We start from the raw sequence: 20,906 nt of genomic DNA, 5'->3' as shown, positions 1-20,906 counted from the left end.
TATATATATATATATATTTTAAACAAGCCAAAGTCACTGAACCACTTTGCTTGGGAGGTCGTAGATTTTTATTGAGCGATGTGCGAGCAAGGTTAGAACTCCAACTACAACTTCGCCGCCGGAAAGTAGGATACCGCCGAGCGTGCTGTTTTTGGCATTGTGCTTGCCGCGTACTCGTCACACATTGTCGAGGAGGCATTGCTGCATAGAAACAACAATAAAACAACATCGATTATCACTGCTGCTACATAGACTAGGGCCGAATGCACACGCATACAAGCGCCATTTCTATCTCGTATTCTGTTCTGTTCATTCCCCCTCTTTTTCTGAGTACGGGTAAAGCTGAAGGTAATATTTAACACTTGGCAGTAATATAGAAAAAAACGTGAAAGAAGAAGAAAATTGTACTTCTTGCAATACGCACGAGGAATCAGGGGTACGTATTAAGGGATTCGATTTGTGTGATGTCAGTGCTACACTACTTGGCAAATATCGCATAAATGTATTACTGCGAGAACGACGTCAACTTGCACACTAAACGCAGCATTACTGAATCGTAGCACCACGCTCGCGCATGTCCGTTTCACAGGCACATTCAGTGAATAGTGACCAGAAGAGATCGTCACGCTGTGTCAATTTAAGATTTTCCTTCCATCAGGCATCTTTATCGGAAACGTAACGAAGTGCTGCGAATACATTGCTCAGTGCATACATCCTATTGGTGAGCTCCGGGATTATTCTGATCGCCTGGAATTTCGCAGCGTGCACTAGAACTACGAAACGCAGGCACGTTTGCATTTTCCGACTGTTGAGAATTGGTTGAGTCTCGATAAATAGTTCATGTGATCACGGGAGTCGTATAACGGCGTCCTAAACAAATTTAATACGGGAGTGCGCACAAATCATATGTACGGGTATTCACTGTGCCGTGTGATATGTGTTGTGCTATTTGAAACTGTGGCACATCTAGGTAGCTTCTGTAATACACGCTGTTCTATGTCTATAGTTTTGTGCATACATTTAGTACTGTGTGCCGGACACACCTGCCGACAACCTCAACCGCCTTAATAGACAAGCGATTTCCGTCTCTCTGGAGGCTCTTGTCCCAGGAGAAATCAAGGATATAAGAATTAATACTCGAAAGAACGTCCTGGCTATTGATGTCCACACCCAAAGCGCAATCAATGCTTTGATGACAGTAAAGCTCCTGGGCAACATCAATGTCCACTACCTCATTCCGCAGGACAACGAAACCACGGCTGGTTCTGATTATGATATTGACGAATCGATTAGCGACAGCGACCTGCCAATTTTAATCAAGCCTGCCACAGATGGTGTTGCCTTACTACAAGCTCGGCGCCTTGGCAAGTCGACCTGTGTAAGGCTCGTGTTTAAAGGTGACTGCCTCCCTTCACATGTAAAGGTCGGCCACCTTCGGCATGTGGTACGGCCTTTCGTACCCAAACCACTTCAGTGCAGAAAATGTCAAAGAATTGGACATGTGAGCGCTGTCTGCCGAAATACAACGACATGTCCACGATGTTCCGAACAACACGACACTGACACTTGCCGTGCAACAGAGCTCAAGTGCCCAAATTGTAAAGGCTCGCACTTCGCATCCTCAAAAGACTGTCCACGCCTAAAGAAAGAGCAGAAAATCTTGAGAAAAATGGCTAGAGACGGATCGTCACACAGAGATGCTTCTGCAGCGATAAGGCGACATCGCTCCCGGAAACGAGTCTACGAAATCCTCTTCCGGTTCAGGGAAAAGTCTCGTCCGGCAACGCCGCCTCCTGTTCCATCTGTCTCCAGTAAGAGCGCGAATGTCAGCGATAAAAGCGGCCCTGCTATTCACGCTTCATCAAGCGAGGCGTGGCCAGCACTGCTGAAGACATGCCACGCGCCAGAGCCAGAGCACATGATTCGCCACTTAACGTCAAATGTCACTTCAGTTGACCAAATGCGAGACAAGGATTCACAAGTGATTGATATGCTCAAATTGCTCACGAATGTCATGCGTCTACTACTGACAAACATGGACACTCCGGCTGCTCGCAGCGCACTCCAAGTACTGGACGCGCTGACTCCCGTACTTGAAAGCATCGCATAGCACCATGGCCCGCCCCTCGCTGCCTTTCCACAAGGAAGTCAAGAAAGCATTTCTATTGCAGTGGTATGCCCGTGGTCTCAAATCGAGAATTTCAGATTTTAGACACTATGTATTCGAAAACCGATTTCCCATCCTCGTGATTTGCGAACCGAACGTGCAGAATGTTATACGCATTTCTGGCTATGAAGCATTCATGTCTTCTACCTGTGGTGATGTGAGCAAGGTAATTGTATATATTCGATGTGATCTAACACACGTGTTACAACCAGTACCGCCTCACGACGACAACCAGTACGTTTGTTTAATTGTGAAAACGAATAAGCTTACGTTCACACTCGTCGCTGTTTACATTACTCCTTCAAGTGGCTTCGACTCTAAATGACTGCACGACGTGCTGTCAGCGACTCTCGGCCCTACGATTCTCACAGGAGATTTTAATGCTCACCATCCGCTTTGGGGGAGCTTGAAGATGGACTCCAGGGGAAGGCGACTAGCATCCTTTGCCACACAGCACGACCTTTACTGCCTCGACGATGGTAGTCCGACATATTCACGCGGGCCTACGTACAGCAGCTGCCTAGAATTTACCCTGGTTTCTCGGCGTCTTGAAAGAAACGTGCAATGGTTTACAGACATCGAATCACATGGAAGCGACCACATTCCAACGTACGTGAAGATCAAGGGACTATCTAAATGCCCCTCCACGACCCTCCGGAGAATTGAATGGTCGGCGTTTCGGTCGCGCATGGAGGAAGTATATCAGCAAGGGAACCATTGAAGTCTGGAACACGAAATTCAAAAAGCCATGCAGGAGGCTATGCGTGCTTTTCAGCCTTTCCCGAAATACGAAGAATTTGATGCCGAACTGCAGCGACTACGAGCAATTCGCCGGAGGGCTGAAAGAAGATACAGGAGAACCAAATCCATCCATGATCTCAGCGAGGCATGGCGGATGCAAAAGAAGATTCAACGCCGCATTGATGCACTACAATCCCAAAGATGGAAACGTTTATGTGAGTCTTTGGATCCACGTCAGCGATTATCTCGGATATGGAGAACCGTGCGTGGACTTCGCGTATCACCGCAACAGCGTGTTCCTTTCAAATCCCTCGCTTTGCACCAAGGTCGCAGCGAAATAGACATTGCTGAAGAATTTTGCTCAAGACTTGCCAACTCGCAGCTCCAACGCGCACTTACACCATGTGCCACTCCTGTGCCACGGGATTCCCGCATGGATGTAATGTTTTCGGTGGAGGAACTTGAAGCGGCACTGGCGACTTGCAGGCGCTCTTCTTCACCTGGGCCGGGCGGCGTTACCTATGCGGCGCTCGCCAATCTTGGTCAGAAAGCATGGCTCATGCTACTAAACCATTACAAAGAGTCTTGGCGCAACGGTTTGGTTCCACGTGAATGGAAATGCAGCCGCTTGGTTCCACTTCTCAAACCTGGTAAATCACCGTTGGATTTGTCATCGTACCGCCCCATCGCTCTGGCCAGTTGCATAGGGAAAATAATGGAAAAAATGATTTAGGCTCGCCTGGAATGGTACCTGGAAAATTACAACGTGTACCGAGATGCTATGGCCGACTTCCGGCGTGGGCTCTCATCCATAGATAATGTCATCTATTTGGGCACGTTTGTTCAACATCAAAAACGTCTGAAACGACTCACTGCAGCATTATTCCTTGACATAAAAGGCGCCTATGACAATATAGCACATTATGCCATTTTAGGGGCTTTAATTGAAGCCGGAATCGGTGGCCGCGCTTTTCAGTGGCTGTGCAGTTATTTGACCGACAGGCATCTCCTTGTGATGACCGAGGATCGCGCCACGACTCAACACCAAACGTGCCATGGAGTACCGCAAGGCGGAGTGTTGAGCCCGACGCTATTCAACCTATAGTGCTCGTTGGCCTAGTCCGATGCTTGCCCAGCACAGTTCAGGTATCAATCTATGCCGACGACATCTGCATTTGGGCGTCTGCTGTAACACGACTGCAGCTACGAGCACGGCTACAAAAGGCAGCTACCTTAACATCACTGTACTTGCGAAAACAGTACTTAGAGCTGTCTTCAGAGAAATGCTGCCTTGTTACTTTCACTCGGAAGGCAATGAAGCGTTATTCTGTAAGTGTCAACGGACAAGCAGTTGCAAATGCACGGAAACACCGCTTTTTAGGTGTAATTATCGACCGCGACCTATCATGGAGCCCGCACGTTTCACACCTAAAGAGGAGGTTGATGACAATAATACATCTCCTCAAATTTCTCGGCGGAAAGTCATGGGGCACATCGGTGCGGTCAATGCTGCAGCTTTCTAACGCCTTGTTCCTCGGTTTCGCAAGATACAGCTTCCCTGTGCTTGGTAACACCTGCAAAACAAGCCTGCGTGTACTCCAGGGACTACAAGCTTAAGCGCTAAGGACGTGTCTTGGTCTTCCGAGGTGTGCGTCTACAGCGGCAACGATTGTCATAGCTCGAAATCACCCAATATCAACGTACCTGGTAACTGACGCTCTCAGGGCACATATTCAACACGTTGCCCGACTACCTTCTCACCATCTTGCAACTCTACCCGCAGAAAGGCCACACGCAAATATCAGTCGTATAATTGTTGCCAATCGTACCTCATTGCCATCGAACTACATGCCAGCAGCAAGACCATCCTCACCTTTATGGTGTCTGCACAGACCTGAAATACGCCTCACCATCCCAGGAATCACGAAGAAGGCTAACATGCCGTCGTTTGCCCTGAAGCAGGCCACATTAAAGCTTTTACATGAGGCGCACAGTGGCAGCGTACACGTTTACATCGACGGCTCAGTCACATCGGCAAGTCCACCTGCTGCTGTAGTGATACCAACAAGATCCATCAAAATACAGCTAAAAACGTCACATGTATCATCAACGACAGCTGCTGAACTGGTAGCCTTGCGTGCGGCTCTTCATTTCATTCAGGAGGAACCACCCCATGCATGGTCAGCCTTCTGTGATTCCAAGGCAGCCCTACAGAGTGTACTCTCAGCACTGCGCCATGGATCACATGAACAGTTCGTCGCAGAGATCAGAGAAGCACACCATCGCATAGTTGACGAAGGACACGATATCCTGTATCAGTGGCTACCTCGTCACTGTGGCATACATGGCAATGATCGAGCAGACGCAGCTGCCCGATCTGCCCATTACGGCGTCAACTGCGTGGCCATTCCTCTTTCGAGAGCCGACGCAGCGAAAAAACTTGCCGTACTTGCACATGACCTGACGTTAGCTCAGTGGAATTCATACGATTTCACAAGTGCACGCCTTCATACCCTGGACCCTAATTTACAACTCCGTATTCCGCCCGAGCTTCCACGACGCGACTGCACCCTTCTAGTTCGTCTATGGCTTGGAGTAGCATCTTCAAATGCGTACTCTTCTCTTATCGGAATGTCCAACAGCCCACTTTGTAACTTCTGCGCGTGCAATGAAACAATCGCGCACCTTCTTTGTCAGTGCTCTCGTTTCAAACCGCAAAGAGCAGTCCTCTCAGCCACTCTTGACAAAGTGGACAAGCGCCCAATGACAGAAAACAAGATACTTGGAAGCTGGCCTACGCGAAGATCAGCGCGATCGGCTATGAAGGCGCTGCTGCGGTATTTAAAAGACACTGGACTTTCTCACAGATTGTGACTTCACTGTGTGACGCAGGATTGTGCGGTGACACTGCATAACACTAGGAACGCCTCTGCGGGCTGCGTGACAGTACCCACAGAAACAGTTTGTGTGCACGTGCATGTGTGTGTAGTTTGATTGTTCTTTATTTTTTATTTATTTTTATCCTTCTCTCCCTCACCTATCGCATCTCCTTGCCCCTCCCCCAGTACAGGGTAGCCAACCGGAGATAATCTCTGGTTAACCTCCCTGTCTTTCCTTTGCCTTTCTCTCTCTCTCTCTTAGTACTGTGTATGTACATTCAGTGTTTTGTTGGGATGCGCGACTCTCACGCGTCCCCTGATGTCCTTTATCCCCTCATGGCTCCTGTGATCCGGCTCCGCCCCGTGGCTTCACGGCGGCGGTCGGTGTGCTTGCAGAGCAGTACGAGAGATGGCGCCATTGTTGTGCTGCTAACGCCACTTAACGGTGGGATTCCTTAGGCACAAAAGCGAGAAGGCTGTTCTTCTTTGGCTCGGGATCGGCAAGCGGCGTGGATGTTTCGCACGTGCGCTGACCCATGCGTCTGCGAGACCGTCTTTCGAGGCCTAGGAGCAGGACATCTGAATCGACGAACACGATTGTTCGAACGCGCCACCGTTCGCATGACCGTACACACGAACGACCAGGCGTTGGTGTCCAGCACAAGGCGAACATATTCGTTCGATATCCAGTCGCGGTGAGTCGGACTTCTTAGATGCGTCGCGCGCTGAACGGCATGTTCTATGGATAGCAACTTTGCTCGCAGACATTAGTACATGAAAGGCGCAATAAATGCCGTTGTGATTGTTTGCACTACTGTTTCCGTTCCCTTGTCTCAAGTGCACGTTTGAGAACCCCACAGTATATATATATATATATATATATATATATATATATATATATATATATATATATATATATATATACATAGTGTGTGTGTGTGCGTGCGTGCCTGCCTGCCTGCGTGCGTGTGTGTGTGTGTGTGTGTGTGTGTGTGTTTGTGTGTGTGTGTGTGTGTGTGTGTGTGTGTGTGTGTGTGCGTGTGTGTGTGTGTGTGTGTGTGTGTGTGTGTGTGTGTGTGTGTGTGTGTGTGTGTGTGTGTGTGTGTGTGTGTGTGTGTGTGTGTGTGTGTGTGTGTGTGTGCCTTCTTGTGCACTTCTCAGGGCAACTGTTAATTACGCGGCATTGAACACTAGGTGCATAGCTCATTGTATAACAGCGTCACTGCTGCTGTTTTCATCTTCTTTCCTATGTTTCTTTTTCCTTTCACCAGTGCGGAGTAGCAGGCCAGAGGTGCGTTCCTCCGGCCAGCCTATCCACCTTTTAATTCATTAAGCCGTCTTCTTCACTCATGGCGAGTGTGTGCCGAAGTTTCTTTCAAAGTACGCGTCCACTCAGAACATATCGCGAATGACGCGCGGGGCGTGAAACTCTTTTAGGCCTTCGGTATTCTTCGGAATGGGCCGTCTAACATAAGCATGCCATCACTATATTTCAGCGATATAGAAATCACATTCTTTTGCTGTTAATTTAACTGCGCTTGTGCCATGTGTCATATGCTTGATTCGTTTGTTGCATCTATATTTGTGAAAGGGACAAATTGCCATCCACTCGTGTTGTAGTACGAAGCTTTTCTCCACTCTGCGGGCTTCCGCACAACTGATTTGCCATCTATTTTTCGTGTTTTTTCTTATCAGGTTTTTTAAATGTTTATATAATACTTCTCACGTAATGAACCTTTCCGTTGTTTGTCAGCGCCGCGTCCTCTGGTTTGTCGTTCTTTGTGTTGCATTTAGCGCCGTTCTGCTCCCAAATATGTACCAACTAGCCTCTACGTGGCCGCGAATATAATATCAAAATTTACTATATAAACAAGTAAGAAAAATGCGCTTACGGTTGCCGTCTTCATTCTTGCTTCAGATGGCCCGAAGAATTTCTGTTACAAGAGCAGATAAGTGGAAGATAAATCTGCAGTGGCAGGATTTGGCGGATCGCTAAACACACACACGCGCACACATGCACACCAGTGGCGTAGCCAGATATTTCGTTCGGGGGGGGGGGGGGAGGGGGGGGAGCTCACAATGCAGCTCGGCCTCCTCCTAAGAGGAGACATTAGGTCGGATGCTCCTATCTAAATACATGTAGAAGGAGAATTCGTTTTTCTCGGCAACCACTTCACCAAATTTGATGAGGTTTGTTGCATTTAAAGGAAAAACTTAAATTCTAGTGATTGTTTGTTTCGAATTTTCGATTTAGGTCGTCAATATTTTATTAAGAAGTGGCGAAAATCGAAAATTTTCAGAAAGCGAAACAATGAAGTTTACAACTCTGTAAATCAGCGATGAAAATTGATATCACAATTCTGTGAATTACACATTATAGTACATCTACAGCGGACAAAATTGATGTTATACATGAGTCCCAAAAAATTAAGTATTATGGAAATACGGCTTTTGCAGAACCCTTGTACATAACATAACGAATTCACATAGGATACAAATAGACATATCGAATTTGTATGCTCTGAATAGTGTAATGGATGCCGTTTACAGAACCGCGATATCTGTTCTTGATGCAGAGCTATTAATTTGTAAACTTCGTGCTTCTATTTTTTTCGAAGTTTCGAATTTTTCAAAATATTTTAAACAAATTTCGGGCCCTAAATGAAAATTCCGCTTCCAACAGACACTAGAATTTAACGTATTCTCTCAAATGCAACAAATTTCATTAAAAGCGATTCAGGGGTTATCTCAGAAAAGCGTTTCTGCGTTTTACATGTATCTGAATAGGCCGCGTCGGAGTTGGGCCCGAGCTAAAGCTTCCTCTTAAACAATTTGCTTGGGGATAAAATACATGAATAATAACTGTATTGCCATTGCCACAGATGCTGCAAACGACTTGAACGCTACGCACTATCAATACAAGTAAAATATGTATTTTTTCATAAAATATTATACTCGTATGTGCCAAAAATTGTGCCCAACATAACTGATGTCAGTGCTTACATGTTTTTTTGTCTATGTAGTAAGTAAAGAAAATATCACACGAACTTTAGAACTACATCAGTTCAAAACCAGCAAAGCAGTGCATGCCGCTGATATGAAAAATGTAAAGGCCATGAAATGAACAAGTTGAGGACAAATATGTTAATGAAACTTTGTCATTCAAGATCCTTGTTTCATTCTTGTACATATGCAACGGCCAGTGAAAAATCTCAATGACGCTGTCCTTTGTTCCAATGTATTACACAGGAGCAGCTGTCACCGGTCGTCTATCGTGAGTAATTGCACCGAAATTATAGTCGCAACAAAGAGCACGCATAAAAAGCAGGAGTTCTGCAGAATATACGAGGGCGAGTCAAATGAAAGTGCGCCAATGCGAATATGTAACAAACGGGGCACTTTATTTAAATGTAGCCTCCATGAGCATTTAGACATTTGTCCCACTGACTAACGAGTCGCGTAATTCCCGTCTCATAAAGCTCCTTGGGTTGTTGCTTCAAAACGTCTGCAACTGACTTTCACGTCATCGTCCGAGACGAATCTGGTTCCCTTGAGCTGTCTTTTTCGGTTGCCCCAAAATGTGGAAGTCGCAAGGCGACAGGTCTGAGCTGTATGGCGGATGTTGCAGTGTTTCCCGCTTGAACTTTGCCACTTTCATATAAATCACATCAGCGACGTGGGGAGGGGCATTGTCGTGGAAGATGATGACCCCATTCGTCAATTTTTCACGTAGTTTATTCTTGATGGCGACACGCAGCCGATCCGGCGTTTCACGATATCGGGAACAATTGATAGTTTCTCAAGATTTAGCAAATTTTATCAGTAATGGCCCCTGACGATCGAAAAATAAAAGTCAACAACACCTTTCCGGCGGAAATGACGGCCTTTGCTTTCTTTGGGGGTGGTGAATTCGAAAGTTTCCATTGTAAGCTTTGCCGTCGTGTTTCAGGCTTGTAGTAGTGGCATGATGGTTCGTCTCCGATCACAATTGCATACAAGAAATCGTCACCCTTATTGTGATACCGGATCAGATGAGTAAAGGCAGCACCGAACTTCTGCGTCTTCTGGCGTTGGTTCACAATCTTGGGCATCCATTGCGCGCGCGAAAGCCGATAACCGAGATGTTTATGAATTATGGCGTGAACAGAACCCCGACTGATGTTCACACGCTCGGCAGGTTCATCGATACCGTTACCATCGTTACCCTCCGTTCTTGTCTGATCAGCTCATCAACCTTTACAATTTTGTTGGGGTTGATTGCATGGTGGCTTTGGCCCGGTCTTGGATTGTATTTGCAACTTTCACGTTCTTCTTTCAACAGTTTGCTCCAACGCTTCACAGTGGCCAATGAAATGCAATGTTCAACGCACACGGCTGCCATACGGTGACTAACTTTTTGGAGGAAAGCACCTTCAGCTGTCAGAAAACTCACGACACCACGCTGTTCAACTTCTGGAGCGTCGATTACGTCACGCAGCTATGTTCAACCCAGTGTATGAGAGCATTAAAGAATATTTATCCTCATACCTACTTGTCAATTTTGTAAATGAGAGATGCCTGTGTGCTACGCGCATGTCTCACAGATAATGAACCGAACCATTATTGCGTGGGGTTGGTAGACGCACTTTCATTTGACTCGCCCTCATACATTACAAATGCGAAGATACGATGGAATATACAAATGCGAAGATACAGATTGATAAAGGGCAAAAAAAATGTCACTGGAAACAAAGTTCGCTGCACGTATACAAAACCTCGCAAAAGGATATTTAAATATACGTATAAGTCTCCAATAAACCTACGTATCTAAGAAAAAGTCGCTTTATATAATGCATCGAGTAAGGCAAATAAGCATGTTGCGAAATCACAGATTAAGGAATCCTAGACCCCGCCCCATTCCATCCACTCCCCCCGATGTATCACGCGCGACGGAAGGTGGCGCGCTTCCTCCCCGCTTATCTCCTTTTTTGCACACAAGACTGAGCTACCATCGTCGGCCCACCCATGCCATCCCCCCCCCCCCTACGCTTTCACTCGCACATACAGTATGCGGCACGCGGTCCCGATGTTATCGCCCTTGGACTTTATGCGGAACATGAGCGCGATGGCGACGGCAGGAATGCGCCTAGAGTGTCCATATCATCGCTATCGCAATAATATAATAAGAGTATCCGGCATCTGAAGCGTCCCATGGCCCATTACTTTCCGCAAAAGAAGTAACAAAATAGAACTTTCACCATGCAACAATTCGCTGCACCGCAACAACGTTTCTTTCTTTTTCTTTTGTGGGGCGGGAGCACCGTAATGAAAAAAAAAACGCAAAGGAAAGTATGTTGGTCACAATCGAATGCCTACTTTAGGCAACTAATGTGGCTATTAAAGGAATATCGAAGAAAAAACGAGACGCTTGGACCACCAAGAACCATGCACAAACTGCTCGGTATCCTACACCGGCGAGCTCGACAAAACTTTCTGGAGAGGTTGCGCTCAAGCGAAAGCGGTCGAGTTCCCACAGTGATGGCGGCGAGCGACCATTGTTCCTTTCTCTCGTCTGCTAGCTAGAAAGCGTCCAAAACTCTGCCAGGCGAAAATCCACTCGGCCAGAGAAAACCGAACGCGCACCGAAGTGCGTCGCGCGGTGGTCGGGCATGCGCTCTGGCTGGCTCTGGCAGCCCGCGGGTAGGGGAGCGAGAACAAAAAGATTGAAGCTCAATGTGTCCTCGCGATTAAAAGTCAGAGCAGAAAAAATAAATAAGAACGTAGTTACCTTGGCTGGCTTTAGTGTCTTCACTGCATGCTTTGGCGCAGGTTAAAAAAAATTATGATATTTTTTTATGTGACATCACGGCACGAATGAACCACCACAACACTGCGTCTCACCGGGCCTCGCTGCAGGCTTTGTCAACTTGTCTGATAGTGTGTTGATTTGGCTTGTCTCGTTTTATGGCCCGATGTACGACTTTGGAAAAGTTGATAAACCTTTGGCATCAAATATTTATGGGAACATTAAACTTACAAAGTTCCGCAATTGAAAATCTAAAGCACACGTTTGGAAATGTCAATGCACCTTTCACATCAATAGTTTATGAGAACTTTATACCCACAAAGTTTCGGAATTGACATCCACGCGCTCCGTAGATTCCATGATAGAGAGTAGATTCCGCGGCGTCCGCGAGATGCCGCGGCGAGCCCGTTCGCCATGAAAACGTCCTTGAAACTTTGCGCTCGGATGGGGCTGCTTGCGTTATGCGGCTCCCGGTGCGCGGGCGTTGCCGCGAAATCCAGCCCGAATTCGCAATTTTTGCGGTGAAATGGCTTTTCGAGCGTGAAAAAGACGTTCTAGACAAAATCCAGAATCATTTCCCGCACCGGAGGTTGCTTTGGTCGGCGGTGCATGGACAGCACGAAAAAATTTCGGGGGGGGGGGGGGCTGAAGCCCCATAAGCCCCCCCCTGGCTACGTCCCTGATGCACACACACACACACACACACACACACACACACACACACACACACACACACACACGCACGCACGCACGCAGGCAGGCACGCGCACGCACACACACACACACACACACACACACGCACGCACGCACACGCACGCACACACACGCACACACACTGCTAATTCTTCGGATTACCGTGAGGAAGAACGAACAGTGGGAAGGAACCTAAACAACGTCCTACCATAACTTCGTGCTCCTTGCAATAACGTTTGCTTCCGACAACTTCTAGAAACTTCTGTTCTGACTCATCAGACAAAATCTTCGGTCAGGTTTGACAACGTTTAAGTTCAACAAATAAATCAATTTTATTCACCAGTGTAAGCACTGGGTGGCCATTTTTGCATCTAAAAGCTACATAAGTAGATTGCATGTGACCCAAAAATACTAACAGTGGCTATATCAAAGTAAACGTTGTGTGCAAAAGTTACAACAGTGCAGATTAATATAACAAAGAAACACTGAAATTCTTGACCATGTGCGACTGATTTTATTTTCCCTGCATTTCGTCTTTATATTTTCGGTAACCTTCAGACTTGCCGCCGCGCCGCGCTAGTGTTCACCCCACCTACGACATATTCAGTGCGCCGCATATGTAACGCTGCTAACTGGCATATGACAAATTGAGGTTCTGATCAACGTTCTATGCGTTCGTTCAGATCACCTGCGAAGTGAAAGGGTTCACCGAAACGGTGGGCTTTACCGCACAGATATTCTTATGGCGGAGAAACAAACTTTAAAAAATGTTGGCTTGGTGAATTAATTCAACGACGATAATTTGGCTGTCTGGTCGGAAGCCACATGTAGGAAGTTGCTTGTAAAATTGAGGCGTGTGTCCTCACTCCAAGCTGGACATCTCCACTAATTTCTGCACAAGCTGAAGGCTTTAATTTTTCGTGGCAAAGTCGACATTAAGCTAAGCGGGCGTTACCTTCGCCAATTTAAGCTCCTCGTTAGAAAACATATCCTTCTTTATTTGAAAATGAAACTGTCATCCACCTTAATGCAGCACGAAGCTGCAGAGAAAATCAGCACAATTTTTTCTTCAACCGCGAAGCTTTCTCTCTGAGGAATCCGTATGGCTCTCCTTTGTAGTTTTGTGCTACAGTCGGGTAGAGAAAATATTTTCTTTTATAAACATGGATCCACTTTGCGGGCTTCCGGAGAACTACTTTGCCTTCTTTATTTTTATTGATTTGCTTCATTCACGTGTATTGAGCGTGTGTGCATTCACGCCTGTGATGTTTTCTTACTGGCCGGATTCGGGGCTCTGCTGAAAAACAAGGCGAACAAGCAGTTATGCTTGCTGTTTACGTGAGGGCCAAATCCTTTGACGAGGCAAGTTGTACGTACAGAATAGCTGCGCAGCTGCATTCTAGACATGAGAATGCTGTCATACGCTCTGCTCATATGCCCAGTCAGTAAGGGTGCTTTTTCACTGCGCATGGAGGTTATAATTTTCAGTGTATAATAATTTTTTATAAAAATTGTAATTGTGAATTTGCATAGTTGATCACCAACTAACCCAATCCCTTACCTTGACATATATATATATATATATATATATATATATATATATATATATATATATATATATATATATATATATATATATATATATATATAGGTCAAAAGTAGTAGGGGTTGAACTCCGTTGTGTTCTATTTAGAAGATCCATTGATATAGATAACAAAAATAAACTACTCACCGTGACATCCGCAGACAACATGCAGTTTATAGCCTGAAAAATAAAGGTATCATGATTGAAGAACCAGAAAAATCTGAAGAAAGCTAATTCTGTATGAGCATACTGGACGCTGTGCAGTATGGTGCCTCATTAAAAAAAAATAGAGAGAGAGACAAAGAGAAAGGTAAACCAGGCCTGTGCCATCCGAAAAACGCTCGCAGAAGTAGCTGCAACGCTAATGGCCGGAACGTGTTTACAGCGATCCTTCTTGTCTCTATTACTGGAGCAGCGCCTCCTCGATGACTGACTGGAGCGTTTGCTCGCTGGTGAATCAGAGGTGCATAGGTGACTGAGAACGGACGCGGATAGTGGTCGTGTGGGCAACACGTCGAGCGAGGCGCAGGGCAATATGGAAGAAGCATGGAGGAAGGGTTGGGAGAGAAGCCTTGGCAAGCGAACGCTCCATGACGCCCGTCCCTTTGCTCAGTGTCGTCCTAACTCGTGTGACCTCTTGTGTCAAGATCACGGGGCAAGAACCGATATTAGCCAAGTCATTTGGTGCCGCTTGGTTTTTAATCAATGCGCGCTTGTTCGGGGGCCCTGTCAGAGCGTTGCATGCAGAGCCGGATCGCTAAAATTTACCGCGCGTTCTGACGTGACTATTACGTGTTGGGACGACGCGCTCGGCTTCAGTCGCCTTGCGCGACTCTCCCTCCTAACTTTTTCCTTCCTCCATAGGCAGAATCATGGCAAAAGTAAATCCACTATAAGAAAGCATGAAATCGGGCAGCTGGTTGCGGCAAACCCCGTGCTTTCCATCGGGGCCCACATGCGCGTTTACTCTAGGGAAATAGGCATTACATAGTGATCGGGCCTTTAAAAGCACTGTTTGGGTTGTAGTAGCTTTTGCAATGCCCTCGGGCTGATGGGTCTTTGCCACCTGCCTATCTGCTGTACCCTTCCCCATATTCTCCGCTTACTTGGCGGCTGAAATTTGCCAATTGCCGATCACGTGTTGAATACCTGCCTCCCGTGAGTTTCTCCTTTGAATTTTCTAGCGATAGCAATCATACGGATATTCTACGCGCGCTGGCGCCGTCATTGTTGGCGTCGTCGTGCTGTCACGGTATCGACACGCATGCGCGACCCGCGAATGGCGGATCAGGAGGTCTGCAGAGACGCGCAGCGCGTTTGGCTGCAAAAAAGCGACGAAGATAAGTGGGCGCGCCGTCACGCTAGGCTCAACCGGCTCTGTCTGGTCCAAAGCAGCGTGCTGGCTTCCGCTGCTTGCACGGGCGCTGGGTGCACGCACACTACAGCGTTCCTTCTGAGTAGCTGTGTGCGCATTCCCCGCCGTGGTGCACTCTCAGCGGAGCGGACAGTAAGCGTCAAGGCGAGTAATCCTCTCTTTTGGGCGCTCACGAACGCCGATAGCTTTCCTTCGGTCTCGTCTCGTGCACCGCGGAGATGCGACGCCTCCGATGCCGTTGGCGGTACCCTCCATCACGCCAGCTCTGTGGCACGCTTTCGGCGCAACCCCAAACTATGCTATCGCTTTCATTGCGTCGCCTCCGACCGAAACTGCGAAATTTCATGACTATAGGCGTCAGAATTGACACGTGATGCTCTTTTCTATTGTTTTTTTTTTCTCATCATCCATCAAGTCCAGCGAATTGGTCTTTTGACTATATAGCTGACGTCAATCGCATTTGGTGCCCTTTGAGGCGGTCACAATGGCGGCAACATCGACTTCCGTGCCTTAAGATAGGGTGCTCAGGTATCATGCAGACTGCCCGTAGCATAACCGTCACACTAGATTGAGCACTTTATTACTGCAGAGAGAAGTTAGGAGCAATGAAACCATTTGAACGTTTCTTGTAGCTTGGGTAGATAAGTAGTTCTTCAAGTTCGAGAGTTTGAATATAAGCATATGGCCTGTATACTTACTGCAAGTTTTAGACTGCTGTTTGTCGAAATTGCATCAAGCGAATAAGAGTCACTGGTGTCTCTTCCTTTTACCGGCGATAGCAAGTTATACTTAGTGTTTGCGCTTGTCGGTGTCATCGTGTCTGAAGCTTTCGTATGTTATATGTGCAATCACCCAAAAATGACACGGAAAGAAGCAAGGATGTGTAATTCAATGAATGCATTATCAATCATCTGCGACACGCCTAAGTCGGAGGATCCACCATGGCAATTTCTTGATCGTCCACCTGAACCAACAATTGGCGAGCAAAAGCGCGAACGTTTGCAGCATCGTGCGCAAGCGACACCTGAACTTCTCATCGCGTCCCATTAAGTTGCATTTTTATGCGAAGAGTCTATAGTTTTGTCTTCCGTAATGTTTTTATTTGTCTGTGTGTGTGTGTGTTTATATATATATATATATATATATGTGTGTGTGTGTGTGTGTGTGTGTGTGTGTGTGTGTGTGTGTGTGTGTGTGTGTGTGTGTGTGTGTGTGTGTGTGTGTGTGTGTGTCTGTGTGTGTGTGTGTCTTTTCAACTTGTGGCTGCCTTTTGTACTTGTGCCTCCAAGATTTCTTTATAAAGCGAAAAGAATTTCGCAATAGATAGGAACGGAAGTTTCCTACAACGCTCTACAACTTTCTCAATAGATGTCGTTTGTGTTACGATTGCAAGTTAAGCAGTTGTGCCGCAGCTTCCATATAATAACCTCAGTTGGTAGTCAGCATAGGTTCTGCGTTCTCTTTGCTTGTTTCCGTCGGACGTAATACTGTTGAAGATGCCTCATTCATTTTCTCCTAAGGTTAAAACTTGGGAAGTTAATAAAATTATCCTGACTAATTGTGCAACAAAGAGAATACAAAAAATATTGTGGAATTTTCTGTGTGTTTAGGGTCGCGGACAACGTGCTTTCAGCCGCTTCCTCCTATATAGTGCGCCCAAACAGTCTACAACGTTGACCAATCTTTGCTGGTACACGCTGTAATAGCACAAATGAAATAGTGACCGCCTCCGTTGTCGCAAAGTGGAGTTTCGTTATGTCGCGCGAATGCTACACGGAGACCCAATGCTTACATTATGATGTGCTCCTGAAAGGCAACCGAAAGTAGGTTAGCTCATTGCCAATAGTTTTGAGCTCAATTTCAATGCATTATTAGTAACTTGTTGCAAAATGACTCCTCAACGTCGCTCACCTTCTCGTACTTCCCTCCCTTTGTGCACGGCCAGGCGTAATTTGGGAAGCCCTCAGCGAACGCCTCTTTCACGCATGGCGCATTCTGGAGGAGAAAGATGCGCGCCAACTCATACATGCGAACGAGGCAAAATATCCGAAGACATGGAAAGCTCTGTTGCGATGACTAGCCCGCTATAGGCATTCGTGGGGCTTTCAAGCGTTACGGCGCTAAAGAACTCAACGTGCACTGAACTCGCCTGAAAGTCGTCCCAGTTCTTTTTTAGTTGCGGTAGAAGAGGCAGCAGGCTGAACAGCCTAGGGGCACATTTTGCGAAAACTGAAAAGAAAATAAAGAAAAAAGGGAAGGAACCACAGGCGGAATACGTGTTCAAGGTTTTGGGGCATCTACTGCCTATGTCATTTGTCGGTAGCGGGTGTAGTATAACTGCAAGTATGGCGCCTAAACAACTTGTCCTATGTTAAAGAGAACTAGGGAACTCCTCACTCACTTACTTATTGGTAGACGCGTCACTCAATGGCGAGGACGAGGAGGAGGGGGAAAACATTTATTAAAAAAAAGAACAAGCAGGTGTCTTTCTGCTTGTGCGGGAGGCGCCCTTAGTCCAGGGCTCCTGCGGCTCTTGCTGTCTCCCGGGCCCGCGGCACCAATGGGGAAACTTTCTTAAGAATTGACTACAACACAACATTCTTCCTGATCTCAAACCGCTTCACTGATGAGGATGTTCACCGGTGAGCAAAAGTATACGGACCACAAGATCGCCGGAAAAAACTGAATTTATTCGTAATTAACACGTATGAACGGAAACTCACGAGTGTACTAGAGAATTCGTAATACCAAGGTTTGACTGCAGTCTTTAATTTCAATTTGTATTCAGATACATAGGAGTAAATGAGTTTTCTCGCGCAATTCCTGGTCCGTATACTTTTTCTCACGGGTGTACATTAACCTCTCACCAAACGTCAGGTCCCACTTAATTGCTTCTTTTTAATTCTATGGCCACTTTTATGTGGCCATAGAAACTATACTCTAGCGATATGTTTAGAAAGTTGTTAGTAAGTAATGCGCATTAATGTGCTCAAGTCATTCTTAACAACTACGGTATACTCCTGGCTCATGCCAAGCCTGGTATCGTTCCGGAATGGCACCAAGTGTCTTTCGAAAAAAAAAAAACATTTTGTGGAAAACTCAGCAGTGAATCAGTATACAGGGGATGTGTCATTTATGCAATCGCCTCTCTTCCTACAACAGATAAACTAGATGAACTACAGACTTTCTAAAAGACGAGAGATAGCAGACAACCTATAATCCAGAAAAGTTTAATTTCGAACTACATTCAGCATCAAAGCTGCTCCGTCGCATGTTGTCTTTGTAAAGAAATCGCTTTCTTCAAAAATTTTCGTTCACTGTTTGTAAAGCGTTCATATGGCTGCTCCCGAAAGCCGAAGATACTGTTACCTCAAGATAACTCATAAAGGGACCGCAGAGAGGTCATTTTCAACTAAATGAGAAAAATTCAAAGCCTCAGTAGAAGGCTGTGAAAGCGTGTAATGGACACAAAGCTCAATAACTTCAAGTGGATCAAGAGGTCACGTGGAAATCTCTATTGGCATGAAAGAGTAAACGATATTCGCTGAGCGACCTGTTTTACTCCAGAAACTCCAGAACCGGTGCGTTTATGATAAAATGACACCGTTACTATCATCGATAGATAAATAACGGGATGTGTTTACAGTAAACCTTTTGAAAGTCTACTATAATAATGAAACCCTAAGGCTCCACATATGAAAAAAAACACTAATAGAAAGTGAGTTTTGAAGCTGTAGTAACAGTAGCTGTAACTTAAGAACGCAGTGGCAAATACACCACTACTTAAAATAAAGATAATCTTTGTAGACGCACCAGCCAATCACGTTTGCTCAATTCCGTGCCGTCATGGTGGAGCACGGAGGCAAGGAGGGCAACTGCAATAAGTGGAGCCTGTACTGAATTCTTGAGTTATCGATTGCCGTAACAAGAGTCGCCTCGAACTGCGATCAAAGCACCAGCTTGCTACCGAAGCGCAATGCACTCGCACAATGCAGTGAAAGCAATGCATAGGGTCGAGCCGAGCCCATGGGCTTTTATTGTCTTCCTTTCCTTCATTGCCACCGCACTCGTGAATCGATCAAGAAGCATGATGGACCCGAACTAAACGGGTTCGTCTTGTCCTTGGCAGTTCGCGCAAGATGCTTTGTGCGCCGGAGTTTAAGCTCAAATGAAAATTAAATGAGTATGGTGTTTTCTTTGGAACTGCTATTTATGCTACTTTTCTATTGAATGTGTGGAAAAGCCGGGAAAAATATATTGAATTGTTTATGAATACGTATAGAGGGCACATCACATGCTTATAAGCGAACTGTTTGTTTAATGTTGTCATCGTAAACGGATGAGTGCAGCTGCATATCGTTTAAGTTCTGAGCTCGTGGGTCCGCAGTGTGCGTAGTAAGCTAACTAGATAATTGTGTTTCTTTAAGTAGAAGTGTCATCGTTCTCTACTTACTCCTATTTAAAGTCGCCCAATGATCGTCATGTACGTTCGAAATGTGGTTTGAACAGGTGTAGCGACTTTTTCGATAAATGTGGTTTAGCGAAAATCGGGATTACAGCACGCCAGCCGAATCGTCGTAAAGTTTGCTCTGGGTGCCATTTATTTTAGTCGGCGTGTTCTGACCGTGCTGGTGAAAGGCGGCGCACTGAGAACGCGACGCGAAAGGCAAACAACGATAAAAACTGGAGGCAACTTTCGAGTCACCAAAGCTTAATCACTTCGGTGCGGGATAACAGCCCCGCATGACTCGCTCTCCTGATGGCACGCAATTATTGTCCGAAGTATGTGTACTCTCGCGTTATCTAGATTATGGTTTTAATTTAGTGTGGCTTTAGCAGAGCTCTTGATTGAGCTAGTTAGTCAGACATAAGTATTGTGATGCGAAAAAAAAACGAGAACAAACGAACACACATGGACAGGACTGGTGCCTTATTAAACAGTGTGCCATAAGAACTTTGACCAAAGCAAGAAACCAACTTTAAAACAGTTTCATCAACTCTCAAGCAGCAGTGCAACCGAGCCACTAACATTCGCCTTCCAATTTGTCGCGTAACTTTCTAGCATTTTCGGGAGGAATGCCTTACCTTTCTTGCATGGTGGTGATAGCGCGTCCTTCTTCACGGCCAAAAGCTCCTTCCGAAACTCTTCGTACGTCTTCGCCTCAGCCCTTGCGCAGAGTAAGCCGCAAAGCACAGCGATTGTGAGAAATGTCACCGACCACCTCATTATCGGTCGCGCTGTCGTTAGCTGTGGTAGTACGAGGAAGGTCGCTTCAAAGCTGTTTGGAGAGTCGAATGCGCCGAACTGTGGCAGCGCTAGACAGCCGGCTTTATAGCACAGCACTGAGGCCTTTGTGTTCCACTGATGGATTGAAGTGTGTCGGAGCCATCACATGCATTGCCGGGAGCTGTTCTTTAGCCTTTCATATGTACAAGTCCATTTTTATGTGTGAGGGAGACGTTGAAAAAACGGTGAAGCAAGGTTATGAAAGATAGGCGTTGGTAGAGAGGATTACTAAGTGAGAAAAACAAAACTGAGACTCTTTAACTGCAGAGCTGAGAGAAATAATATTGAAAAGAAATCAAGAGAATGGCAGGGCCCTTAAGAAGCCACCCTGGGGAGACCACTACAAAAAAAATTAACGCTACAGAAAATGAAAAGTTGGATTTTAACGTAAAAT

General features: G+C 46.1%; 1 protein-coding gene across 1 annotated transcript; it reads right to left on the bottom strand.

Moving 5' to 3' along the window:
- Positions 1-45: 45 nt before the first annotated feature.
- On the bottom strand, positions 46-20,618 carry LOC142585873 (uncharacterized). The gene is made up of 6 exons (XM_075696946.1): positions 20,311-20,618; positions 17,375-17,454; positions 17,137-17,220; positions 13,998-14,030; positions 7,680-7,721; positions 46-201 (listed from the first exon to the last, which is right to left on the bottom strand). Exons 1-6 carry the CDS (start codon positions 20,450-20,452, stop codon positions 178-180), a joined length of 405 nt encoding a protein of 134 aa, XP_075553061.1. The 5' UTR covers positions 20,453-20,618; the 3' UTR covers positions 46-177.
- Positions 20,619-20,906: the final 288 nt, after the last annotated feature.

This window comes from Dermacentor variabilis, chromosome 6, assembly GCF_050947875.1.
Source record: "Dermacentor variabilis isolate Ectoservices chromosome 6, ASM5094787v1, whole genome shotgun sequence".
Taxonomy (NCBI): Eukaryota; Metazoa; Arthropoda; class Arachnida; order Ixodida; family Ixodidae; genus Dermacentor; species Dermacentor variabilis.
The sequence above is the reverse complement of the archived record's forward strand: the minus strand, read 5'-3'. Positions and strand labels throughout refer to the sequence as shown.